At 38.4% G+C, this 13,416-nt stretch overlaps 2 protein-coding genes across 2 annotated transcripts; both read left to right on the top strand.

Moving 5' to 3' along the window:
* Window positions 1-502: 502 nt before the first annotated feature.
* trim16 (tripartite motif containing 16) lies at window positions 503-6,790 on the top strand. Its single transcript, XM_005794797.2, has 6 exons — window positions 503-1,310; window positions 3,162-3,257; window positions 3,530-3,763; window positions 4,735-4,906; window positions 5,148-5,243; window positions 5,941-6,790. The coding sequence occupies exons 1-6, from the start codon at window positions 564-566 to the stop codon at window positions 6,543-6,545; spliced, it is 1,950 nt and encodes a 649-aa protein (XP_005794854.2). The 5' UTR covers window positions 503-563; the 3' UTR covers window positions 6,546-6,790.
* Window positions 6,791-7,818: 1,028 nt separating this feature from the next.
* Window positions 7,819-13,385, top strand: LOC102223342 (Golgi apparatus membrane protein TVP23 homolog B-like). Its single transcript, XM_005794676.3, has 7 exons — window positions 7,819-7,894; window positions 8,890-8,963; window positions 9,915-10,059; window positions 10,956-11,045; window positions 11,219-11,344; window positions 12,707-12,835; window positions 12,919-13,385. Exons 1-7 carry the CDS (start codon window positions 7,883-7,885, stop codon window positions 12,943-12,945), a joined length of 603 nt encoding a protein of 200 aa, XP_005794733.1. The 5' UTR covers window positions 7,819-7,882; the 3' UTR covers window positions 12,946-13,385.
* The last annotated feature ends 31 nt before the right edge of the window (window positions 13,386-13,416 follow it).

Below are 13,416 nucleotides of genomic sequence, written 5' to 3'. Positions count from 1 at the left end.
CACATTTATTTCCTCTGGATAAAAATTCACAAATTAACATGAACTTGTTCATTATGAGACTGGTTTTAGATCAGTAATTGACTTGGGAAAAATCCTGGCTACACCACTGCTGGACACTTGGTGGCAGCACAGATCAACTCAAATTCCTGAGAGACTCAGTATTTGCACTCTTGATTCTTAAGCAGCAGACATCTGTTAAAGGTGGTAAATTCCTCAGCAGGCCCTGAAACATTGCGTATCATGGGAGTCGCATTTTTTAGTTGAACAATGTCATAAGTCCCTAGTCAATTTGACCACAGCCTTTGATAAAAGTCCAAGGTTTTTATTTTATGTGCCACAACAGTGATCTTTTTCTTCAAAGCTAAAAGAAGCTCTCAAATATTCTGGAGTTTCTGTGGCTGGTTTGTGAGCTCCACCCACTGAAGAAGGGGAAGGCTGTGGGTGTAAATTTGCATGTGAGGTTTCTTTTAGACTGAAACTATGAGCCCTGAATGAAGGTGTGGTTTTCATTCTCTTTATTTTGTACGGGTAACTGAGAGCTGATAAAAGCGGCTCAGCCTGTTATGTTCAGAGGGTGGGGAGAGAACCAGGCAGGAAGAGACATGGCAGAACCAGCAGCGGTGGAAGCAGCTCCTGCTCCCAAACAGCAGAACCTGTGCGGTGTCTGCTCAGGTGAAGTGAGCGAATGTAAGCCCACAGCTTGTGGTCACTCCGTCTGCGTTTCCTGTCAAGGAGACAAAACTAAAGGATGTCCAAAGTGCCTTCAGAGTCCTGCTGTCAAACCAGCTCCTGACAATGGGCCTAAGCAAAATGGAACAGCTGCTGCTTCTCCTGAGAAAACCAAAAAAGAACAAAGTCAAGACCCAAAGACTGTGGAGGAAGTCAAAGTACAAGGAGAGTTGATGGAGTCTGAGGATCCCAAAGCCCCAGTAGAGGGTGAGACAAAGCCAGAGCCACAGACAGACCAGGGACCAGAACCAGAGGAAGCAAAGGAGGAGCCATTGGGTCCCAATGATGTGGTGTGTGACTCCTGCATCGAAACCCCCTGCAGGGCCTTGAAGTCCTGTCTCACCTGTATGGTGTCCTACTGCGAGGCCCACCTCCGGCCTCACCTGGAGAACCAAAAGTTTCAGAACCACAGGTTGGTGGAGCCGCTCAGGGACATTGAGCGGCGTACCTGTGAGAGTCACAAGTGGCCCTTGGAGCTCTTCTGCTGTGCTGATTCCTGCTGCATCTGTCAAGACTGTTTAAAAGAGGAGCATAGAGGCCACAAGACAGTCCCTGTAGAGGAGGCTCGGAGACAGATAGAGGCAAGTAACTATTTTTAAATCCCCAGGATTTGTTACTAAATTAAGATGAAATTTTCCATAACTTTAAAAATCAATTCTCAATAAACTATGGCAGTTTAAATGGACTCATTCCAATTGATAAAAAAACAACAAAAAAAAACGAACATGCTTTGTTGTATTTTAGTGTGTTGGATTTTTCATTGTAGTTCGAGAAATAAAATGAAAACTTGAATACAGGAACTGAAAAATTCTTTAAAACATTTCACTGTAAAGAAGAAGTAGAATTTAACTTCTCAGCTGTTTCTAAACTTCCCCATTCATCAGGGAACACTTGTTCTAATCACAACAGTAATCCTATCTCAGTGTCTGCTATTAAGGCCATAAGATATCTCTATGTCCGACCCTCAGCTTAAGTCAGATTCCTAGAGAGACACCTGCTATTCTCACATGGCGGTGTTGCAAATTCTCAAGCTGTTTATTAGCTGTAAAGGAAGAGAAAACAATTACATTTCCTGTTTGCGAAATGGGAAGAAAACTGATGATACAGTTAACAGTAGATAAGAAAAAAGACACTTTTTATTCTCAATATTCTGCATGGATTGTTACCAGAGTAAGATGCCTGAAATCTGCACAACCTCTCCTCCCACACCATATCTTAAAGTCTCTCTGAGTAGGGGGTAGAGTCACGTGAAAGAGACTCCTTGTTGTTTTCTTGCGCACAACCAGAAGAAATCCAAGGACTTGAAACCCCTTTATCCAGATCAGGCTCCAGGAGGGGCCCTTGGTTTCATTTTTCTAGGCAAGGTATGAAGTTTCCTCTGGTCCTCTCATTTTAAAGTCTATAATTGCTTCCCAGAGTCAAGTTGGCCTGGGAAATTCCTCTAAACAACCAGCTGAAAGGTAAAGCTTCAATATATTAGTCCACCCTCACCGATGGCCATATGATATTTAAAAATAAGATCTTGCATATGGGCCTCTGATGACATTCCTGTATTAGCAGAATAGATTAAGGTGAGAAGCTTCATCTTCTGGGGTAGGTGATTTCTGCGGCATCTCCATTCTGTAGCTTTTTGGGTGATTCATACTGGGAGCAGGCTCTGCGGTTGGCCTTGAACTCCCCTTCACCACACCCACACCTGAGGATGACGATAGAAGCGAGATCGGAATTATACAATGACAATAAGTAGTGATGTTGGGGGGGTGATGGATTTCACAACACTTATCTTTTCCCCAAAATATAAATATTTGATAGCTGACCTACAGAATACAAATGTGTGATTTGATGTCCCTATAATTTTAGAGACATTTTTTACCTTTTAACCTAAATTTAAAGAACTAAATGTAATATTAACTGTCTGCTTGTTGGAACTTCTGTGTTCCTCAAATCAGGACTAAAAACAAATTTAATAAACTCATCAGAACTCTTTCAGACTTCCGCCTGCAGTGTCACTGCCATGCCATTCCTGTGTTGGAACCCCTTTTTCCGAACAAATTCCACAGGCAATGAATTTCTGCACTCTTTTAATATGTCTTTGACCTATAAGGGCATGCCTACTCAAGAAAAGAAACTGAGATTAATGTTTCCCTCGGGGTCTGAATCTTATTGGAGATGAATCTCGGAGTAACATGATCTCCTCCGAGTCGTCTGGATCTGCCTGAGGAATTTCGACCTGTCTTGCTAGATTGGCAATGAATGAAAGTTTTGAAAGAAGTGTGTATTAAAGAGATGGTATATGACGTTACACCGCAACAGAATGGAGAAAACCAGAATGAAATGTCTACATGTTTACGTCTGAATATTTTCAGTATGATTGCTTGTGACATGATTTCAATGAGACTTGTTCACATCTGTTTTCCTTTTTATGATCACAGAAAGAGCTGAGGGAGAAACAGACACAGATGGTGAAGGTGGTTACGGCAGGAGACAATGCCATCAACAAACTCCAAGACAACAGAGTTTCTATCGAGGTAAATATAAGAGGTGACTAATCTGTAAAATGATTCACAGGGTGTATGACGAAAACATGTCACAATAGTTTGTTAAATATATGGGGGAAGCAGATATTTTTGGTGTAAAAGTTTCGAAGCCACTCTGGAAAAACAGGTTTCTCTGTGAGGTAAGAGTAATGCTGTGGTAGTCGTACGGTAGTGAGGTAACAAATATTTGTCTTCTGCGGTTGGGTAGGTATGTCACATCACCGTGTTGCTTCACTGCATTCTCGGCATGTTATATTTCACAGCAATCAGTGACAAAAGTACGATCTGTGATCGAGAGCCAGTTCCAGGAGCTTCAAGTGATGGTGGAGATGGCCAAGAAGGAGGTGACTGAGATCTTGGCGGCTGAGGAGAGCCAGGCGCTGAAGCAAGCTGATGGCATCCAGGTTCACCTGGAGCAGAGGTGTACAGAGCTGAAAAAAGCTCAAGCCCAAACGGAGAAGCTGTCCAAAAATAAAAATGATGTAGATTTCCTGCAGGTAAGGTCAAGCACTTTTATAAAAATAATAATAATAAATCCGATTCATGAAGGCCTACAGAAAAAGATTGTAAATCCAATCATATAGACAGATTCAAAATCAACTACTTTTGTTCCAATTTGATCCCATTTATAAAACGGTGCCATCGGTTTGTCATTCTAATTTGAGTTTTCCATCTACAAAACCCACAGACTACATTAATTTCAGACTTCAGCAATTACTCTCCCTGAATTAGCGCGTAGCCACAGTGGATAATTGATTGAATTGTGTAGAGTTACCCAAATAACAATTATTCATTAGCAATATCAATTAAAATGAACTGAGTAGTAATTTCTTCATGAACCACGACACACTCTAAGCAAGGTACCAGAAGGACATTTAATTTAACCTAACAAAAATTTTGCATAAACGGCAGCAAAGAACATCACACTGTAGAACACACATGCTAATAAAAATGTTGTCATTATTGTAGAAGATGTCAGTTATAGAAGACATATAGCGGTTGCTGAATCCCTGGTTATAGTTTCTCTTAACAGAAAAGGTAGAGTTGGCACTGTAGCACAGCTAGGTGCTACAGGGAGTTAGATGGCAGCATTTTAAATGACATAAAGGTGGAATAAGCAAATTGTATTCAACTTCAGTGCCATATATTTATACATATAGCATACCACCAAGACAGACAGGTTTTCCTGTATGATTGGGCAATGTGCTTGAGATGAACAAAAATAAATCTTAAACCTTACAAAAATTTGACCATGTACCTTGAAATATTTTGAGGATTGCTTTAATCTGTCAGAGTGAATTGGCAACAAGAATCATTTTAAATTTTGGGGGATATTTACACAAAACTTTTCATTATAGTCTTCAAATTCCTGCTTTAGTTATCTAATCTTCATGGTTGAAACCTTGAAGACAAAAGTCCTCAACATCTGAAGGCCTTTTTCATTTCTGAAATGCTCTTTGTTTCTCAGGAGTATGCTGAGTGGAAGAAAGAAGCCACTGATAATTCTCTATCTGGTATCTATGTTGGCCTGGAGGATCGTTTGGACTCCTTCAGTCAGGTGATCCAGGAGTCCACAAGCAATCTTTGTGACATGCTGGTCGCTACATACATTCAGAAGGTCAAGGAAAAATGCAACAATGGTGAGTAAACCTAAAGTTAACACCAGAGAAACAGTCCAATCAGATGTTTCTGTGGTTGCTTGTGCATGTTCACACATGCAAAGAATTTCTAGCTAAGGAATGCCTTGGTGCATGCTTGAGTGCAAGATGCATGACAACTCGGTCACTGGTGTTTTATGTTATTTAAATAAGAACATCTTCAGCAGCAGGGAGGCTTTGAATACTTGTTTAAATGGATTGTTTTGTTTTTGTTCTGTTTCAGATGAAATAGGAATAAAGATAACAGTTCAAACGAATACTGCAGCCAAGCATGACGTATCCAAACCAGACCCACAGACCCGTACTGACTTTCTCCAGTGTAAGTGACATTTAGTCAGAGTACATAGTTATGATTACATACACCACATTAGCATTAAGAAATTCACTTTATCCAAAATCCAGCTCTCTCTCCACTGTCCAATAACATTCAATTTAGAATTGACTACTCCAAATTGTCCTTCAGTGTAAGTGTGTACAGCTTCGGTGATCTTTCCTGTGTGTCCCTGGGATGATCTGGCAATCTTTCCAGAATGTACATAATGTCTTGCACTTTAGGGGACCAGCCCCCACTGGCCATGCAAGTATAATGAAAAATGAATGGACAAATATTTAAGAACCTTTTTATCTTTAATATAATTTTAAAGCACAAAATATCCTGTGCTTGATCTCTCAAAATAGACTCCCTGCTTACATTTATATGCAGCATGAATGAGATTATAAATTCTAACTTCAGAACAGACTGTGGTTAGCTAGTTGTACCTTTTAATCGGTCATTCAAACTTTTATAACTGTTGATGGTGGTGTAGATTGGTTGAATATTTTGGGAGGACAGATCTCCATTTGTGTGTACTTTGAGAACTGGTAGGACTTGTAAACTCTGCCTTGCACATATTTTGTACACACAAATTGTCCATGAATTTACCCATGTGAACAGAGCTCACAGAAGCTCTGTTCTGTGAGCACCTTTTTCTCAATTATTTTGCAACACAGCTAACTTGTTAAATATTTCTTTCTAGATGCCGCTCAAGTAAGTTTCGATGCTAACACGGCCCACAAGTTCCTCCGCCTGACTGAGGAGAACAAGAAGGTGACCAACACCACACCCTGGCAGCATCCTTATCCCGATGTTCCTGAACGCTTTGAGAACCATCGGCAGGTCCTGGCTGCTGAAAGCTTCTATGTAGGTCGCCACTACTTTGAGGCCGATCTTAGTGGTGAAGGCACACATGTCGGGGTCACATATAAGAGCATTGACCGGAAGGGGGATGAGAGCAGCAGCTGCATTACAGGAAACAAGTTCTCTTGGTGTCTCCAGTGGAACGGGCGAACCTACTCAGCATGGCACAGCGACGAGGAGACACCACTGAACGTGGAGAGGTTCACTCGAATTGGTGTTTACGTTGACTATTCGCAAGGCCTTCTTTCTTTCTATGGGGTGGACAATACCATGACACTCCTTCACCAGTATCAGGCCCAGTTTCTAGAGCCACTTTATCCAGCTTTCTTCCTGCCCAAGAAAGAGAATATTGTAGTTCTGGTGGCTCCTGGGGAACCATTACCGCTGAAAAGCCCCTCTCCCCCTACTTCACCAGAACATGGACCCTTTGTTTCGCAATCCTAAACAATAAGAGCTTAAAAAACTGAACTGTTACATGATTACATCTGAAAAATTGAAATGTGGAAACTTTGGACATGTTTGACCTGTTTGCTTAGTTGAAAAATCAATGTTCCTGTGCTTATCAATTATATTTGTGGCTTTGGGACTACTGTTACTGGAAATTTTTGTAACTTTTTTTGTTACTGTTCTGCATGGAAATAATAATGTGTTTATCAGTTTGTAATAAAGTAAGTCTTTGTTTACAGAGATCAGTTTTTTAGCTTGACGTGTTTATATCTATAAATGAACATTGCTTCACATCATGTTCCACTAACATGACAAACTGGTCTGAACCATCTCAGCTTTGCCACTTTGATAAAATACACCACAGCGGTTATCACTACCATGTTGTAAATCTTCCTTTTAGTTCTTCTGTCACAAATCATCCTTAATCATCATCCTACTCATCTCCATCCACACCACTTTGCCCTCGTTTTCTTCTCATTCATTCAAACTCATTCATCTTCAGTACATGTACTCATTGTAGCGTCACTGTTCCACTTGTTTCTCTCTTTCTCGTATACTTTGTCTTGCTCCGTGCCGTTTCTAATTTTTATTCTCTACCTTTCCAAATTTCTGTAGCTGCATCATCGAAAGCATGCTGACCAACTGCAGTGCAGCTACAGATACACCATTAACATCACATCATTGCTAAAATAAATATTTTTCTTCTTTTAAAATGGTATGTAATACTGATTTTTAACATATAGAATATTTTCTAAGTTATAGCATCAATTTCAGTCTTGCTGTGAAGTAGTGAAGTGAACAGAAACAGTCATTCTAATAGTTCATAAGAGGAGGTTTTCTGTACTGGTTTTGTACCGAAAACCAGTCCTTTGGTTTTCTGTACAAAGGACTGCGGGCTGCTCCATTGTTAAGTTTTTCATATGGGTGTGTTTTGTATTGATCACTGTGAATAAATTGCACATGCCTTTCACGCAGTATGTTGCTTTTTTATAGCTTGCATCTACTGTAAAATTAAATTGTAAACTTAATAGCTTATTAAAAGCTATTACTAATCACAGTGAGTCCTGTCGAAATCGGTTTTGTGATGTACAGATGGGAGGACAAGGAAATTATCAGTCAGAAAGAAAAACACTATTTATTACTAATTGTTAATTAATTATTAACAAATAATTTACCCGATTTTGACTTTATATGCAGAACACATTCCACAAAGGGGTTTCGCCTCATATTATAATCACCGTACTGACGTAGTGGCGTCAGTCACGTGACTAACGCGTCGCGTAATGTGACGTGTCACAGAGTATGTAACCAGGAAGATTGAGCTAAACTTCATCATGCTAACAGGAGTAAGTGGAAAATACTCATTTATTTTATTTAAATTTAGACATATCACACAGCTTATGCTGTTTCTATGATGTTGTGAAGAAAACTGTTGATGAAAGTTGTTTTTTTTCTTCTTATTTCCAGTGAGGCGAACAGCTAACTTGCTAATAGTGTTAGCATGCTTAAACACAGCAGCTACATGTTAAGTTCCGAAAACATTTGTCTGTAATCAACATTTGCTTGTAGTTTGTATTAAGTCCATCAGTTGCGTTCTTTTCGTCTGTATGCTTTATAATGTACTCGACGTTAATGTTTAGTAATGTCTTGAAACTAGACTGTATTTCAGCTAAAGGTGGCTAACCTTAGCTTCACATTTTCTGCCAACAAATAAAAAAAACCAACATTCTCCTATATTACCTATAATATTATTATATTACATTCTTCTAAACGACTTGCATACTAAAGCGTATTTGTTCTCTATTTTAAATTGCGGTTAACGGAAGCATAAAAATGCTGTTAAAACCTCCAATATTGCCATCATTCGCTTAAAAGCAGAACGTTACGTTAGGAAACTGGCACGTCGTGTTTTTATTAAAGGGCTAATTGTAAAGCTAATTTACAACATTGAAGCCGTTTTTTTGCAAAAATCTTGGATTCCCTCCGGTTTCTTTGTATCTAAAGTAGTTTTGATCAGTATTTTTCAGATTTTACGGATCAAAGTTATTATTTACTCTAGCTGTATACTGTATCCCTCTGCAGGAGTATTTACAGAAAACTCACTTAATAAGATGATAAATGTAACTGTTGATTTCTGTCCTTTTTTCAACACAAGGCTAAAACTTTAGTTGCTGTTACATGCAGCAGAAAGTTCAACCATGTGTGTTAAAGGTACAGCACCAACAGGGCTTTCACTCAAACTCTTGTGACCTCTGATCAGTCCATATGGACACGTCTGAGTTTTATTTAGAATCAACTCTGTGCCTCTGAGGATAAGGCCTCTTCCTTATTGATCCCTCAGGATACCAACGATGAAGACGTGTCTCTGTTTGATGCCGAGGAGGACACAGGGAAAAGGTCAAAGAAGAACATCAAGTAAGTTTACAGAGTCCTGATGGGATTAGCTTTCTGTGTGCGTTTTTGAGTGTACCTAGCAAATATTGTCAGAGTTTTCTTATTTCAATTTATAGAGCATTCAGGCAAATGAGTCTGATGTTTACCATTTTATGGAGACCAAAATAATAAATAAAATAACTGACAGTTTTATTTCTACTGAGCTGTTGTTTTTAATGGAGTAGAAGAATAAAGACATATTCCACCCTACTTATGGTAATTTATCAAACAGGTGATCATTCTGGTTTACTTACACAGAGCTTATGAAGTGTAATAAAATAGTTGTTAGAGATTAGATTTTTTTTCTGTATCAAGAAGAAGAAGAAAAATTGTCATAAACAGGAGAACAATTTTTTTGTGTCATTTACATCTTGACTCTTTGAGTCACGAACTGTCAGTTAGAATTCATTTCTTACATAGCAGCTCAGCTTTTCAGGATGGATCGTGGATCTTTTTCTGTATTAACCATCATCAAAAATGATTCTTTCCTGGCCTCGATTGAAGAAAAAGTGTTGCACAACAATGACTGCTTATCCTTAATGTCTAGTGATGGTTCTAGTGTGGCTTTTCTTTCAGCTGATTTCTAAACAGATCACTCACTCACGAATACCACCTTCTGCTTCTGTCATTTTTTATATCTGCAAAAGTATTATCCTACATTTTTATAGACTGTATTGCTTTGAGTTTTCTCTGCAGACACTCTGGCTTGCTGAATTCCACTTCTACATCTTTGTTGTTAGGTTATCGATAATTTTACCTACATGGTCACATTATTGAGCTTAGAAATAAAATAGTTTTTAGCCATGTCTTGTCTAGATTATTATCTTGATTTTTTTTCCAAAACAAATAATCGTCTTTTGTAACTGGCAGTAATAATGGGTGGAGTGAGTAGATTTTAAATGATGCTCTAATCGTGCTATAAATCTGTGGCAGGCATCCTGTGGCATCCTTTTTCCACCTCTTCTTCAGAGTCAGCGCTACGCTTGTCTACCTGCTCTGTGAGCTCGTCAGCGGCAGTTTCATCGCCTCCATGGTCACAATCATCCTTCTGCTCTCCTGTGACTTCTGGACTGTAAAGGTGGGCATTCTTTTACTGTCCTATGGTTATACTTTAAAGTAGTTAAATAAAGTGTTCTGTGTCTGCGATCAATGAGGATAAAAGCTCCCCTCTGTATGGTCTAGATGTCAGAAACGCTTATTTTTATGCTTCACTTTGCACAGAGGCTTTGAATAAATAGCTTGGTGACAAATCTCTTCTTTCAAATTAGAGAAAATGAGCATTTGTTAAATTGTCAAAAATTATAAATAATTGGGTTGATATCTATGCTAAGCTGAACCAAAATAGTTGCCGTGCATGGCTGTCCACTAATGTGATTGCTGCAGTTCAATTCAAAAGTACTTTATTGTTCATAAAGGGAGATTAAGTAGCATGTTAGACTTGTTTAGTATGTACAGTATGTATGTATTTATATGTACTTTATCCTTGGCAAAATAGAAAGCAGGACATGCCTGAAATGGGTTAAGGTTTCTAATTGTCTTTGATATCATGGGTCTTATTTTCAGCAGATATTTTGACAGAGTTGTAGGATTTGCATTGTTGTAATGAGGGCTGCATTCCACTGCTGTAGCCAAGCATGCTTTTTATCTGTAGTATCAAAAGAGAATGAAGTTTTTATATCTCACCTGAGTTTCAACCTAAATCATCAGTTGTGATTAATGAATTATTTTGCTTGTAATTGTAGAACTGAAAACAAGAATTAAGAATGATAAACTATCAGTCACAAAGAAAGGCTTAGATTCACTTTGATAAGAGTTTTCTTCGTTTCTAGAGAGTTAGATTTCTAAAAAAAAGACTAAAGTTACGTCAAGAAGTTCAGCTTCAAAGTTAATATAGCAGTGGAGACACACCAACAGAAGAATGTGTTTTCTCTTTTACTGTGTTAAAATATCTCTGTGTGAAATGTTGGTTTCCAGAACATCACAGGCAGGTTGATGGTTGGTCTGCGGTGGTGGAATCAGGTGGATGATGACGGGAAAAGCCGCTGGGTGTTTGAGTCGCGGAAGGTATGAGGTTTCTCTTCTTTCTGCTGTTTTACCCAATTCACTTCCAGGCCTTTAACCTCTCATGATGCTGACATCTGGGGCTACATGAGTTTGATAAATGCATCCGTTTACTGTCAGTGACCTTTATGGTATTCACAGATGGTGTAACTGTGAGAATATCCTGTTTCCTTCAGGGTACTGGGAAGCAGCAAGCGTCGGATTCAGAGTCCCGAATTTTCTGGCTTGGACTGATAGTTTGCCCGGTCATCTGGGGAATCTTCGCCTTTAGCACACTATTTTCATTTAAGATTAAATGGATGGTAAGTTGCTTCATGGAGTATATACAGATCCGTTCAAAGATCCACCCATCAAGTATGAATGTCATAGTAATTTTTAGCCTTTATGATTCATTGAAGCCATTATTTTTGGAATGGAATTATTAAATAACACACAACTGCAATTCTTAAGTGTGTTTTTTTGTACAGACCTACTAATATTTGGATAAATGTCCGTCAGCAAGTTGCATCTCAACCACATCATGTTTTGATTACTACAGACCAGGTCCTGAATGAATTTTGGCTTGATATTTGACCACCACTCTTTTTAATCACAATTGGTAGAGCTCATTTAAATCCACCCAAAATATAGTTGGTTTTGTGCCATTTAATAATAGTGTAGACCTTTTCAATAAGCTTGAGGTCAGGGTTTTAGAGATGCCATTCAGGAGGTTTAATAAAGGCCTCCCAAAACCAGTTTGGGAATGTGTTTTCAGTTCATTATCCTGTTGGAACACCAAACTGTGTCCATGCTTTTAACAACTTGACCTAAACTGTCTCCGTAGGATGAAAGGAAATTGGTAGAGGGGTCATCGATGCAGGACTTTTAGATGTCCTGCATCTAAAGGTTGCAGGACACCAGACCCTCAAGGACTGGAGTTTGACACTTTTGGGTCAGAATATTCAGGAAACACTCTGGAAAGTTGTCAGTTCATACTGGTCTTAAACTTGAAGCCAATGAAACAGTGATGTCAGTTTAATACAACCATGGACTCAACTAGATCGTTAAACTTTTACATAACTTTTCCAACATGAGAAACTTCCAAGAACAGTTCAGATGTACTCATCAAATGGATAATAACACTACAACTTTAAATTTTATGAACTGATATTTAAATTTGATCTGTGTCTTAAAACCACCTAGTTTGTTAGAATTTTGCAAAGGAGAGAGGTCCATTATTCATCCAGAATGATGCCAGAAGCTTGTTGATGGCTAAGGAATGTGTGTATTTGAAGTATCAGTGCAACTTAAGGATTATGTAACTAAATATTACTGGGAGTGAACATATATATTTGAATCTGCAGCTACAGTTCTGAACTTGTTATTGAGAGAAAACTTGGATTGAACTGAAACATACGAACCAAATTTTATTTCATTTTTTAATTTCAGTTAAGTTATCATTCCAACCTGAAAAAGTCAACTACAAGTAAATCATTTAAAACCCAGAATTAATGACTTTCATGTCCATTATGAGTGAATGTAAACCTCTGACCTACACTGTACAAAATGATCACTGTACAAAGTACAAGTTGCAATATTTTGATACATTTTTATTCTCAAAGGAAGAAATAATGTGGATATTAACACTATTAAACCATTAGTGACAGTACTGTATTCTTCTCCAGCCTGTAGTGATCATGGGTTTGGTGCTGCAAGGAGCTAACCTGTACGGATATGTGCGGTGTAAAGTGGGAGCAAAGACCAGCCTAAAGAACATGGCCACTAATTATTTTGGCCGACAGTTCCTGAAACAGGTGAGGGGACTTCAGATCAAATGACTGAAGATTTTCTTTCTCTTGTTTTTCTAAAGTAGCACTGATATTTTTGTCATCCACAGACGCTGTCTAAAGAAGAGGAATCATAGAGTTTTGCACATCTGCAATTTTCCTAATCTCATAGAATAAGTAGAGACAGGAATCTTTCCCACATGGACTAAAGACATTGGTTTTGTTTTTAATTTAATGTTCAAATCCTCTGAGTTATTTTCATGTTTTATTCAGAGGTTTTGGTTGCTGTTTTCCAGTAACTCAACCTGCGCAATAAGCACTCTTTACTAACATCTCAGACATGAGTGACAAAAGCCTGCAATGTTAACCTGACTAGTTTGTGTTGTAGTCTCATAAATATATCTTTAGTTTGTGTTTTCATTTCTTTTTTTCAATAATTTAATGCAACTTTGAGCATCTTTTCAGATGCTTTGTAAGGAAGTTTTCTTGCACAACAGGCTGTGTAACGTATTCCTTGTAAATATGTAAGTAAAACAAACTATGTGGAATATTTTGTGTAAATGCATTTGGGACTTTTTTTCTGACTAGTTTCCTGTTTTTATTTATGC

This window comes from Xiphophorus maculatus, chromosome 10, assembly GCF_002775205.1.
Source record: "Xiphophorus maculatus strain JP 163 A chromosome 10, X_maculatus-5.0-male, whole genome shotgun sequence".
NCBI lineage: Eukaryota > Metazoa > Chordata > Actinopteri > Cyprinodontiformes > Poeciliidae > Xiphophorus > Xiphophorus maculatus.
Note: the sequence above shows the minus strand (reverse complement) of the source record. Positions and strands in the feature narration are given on the sequence as shown.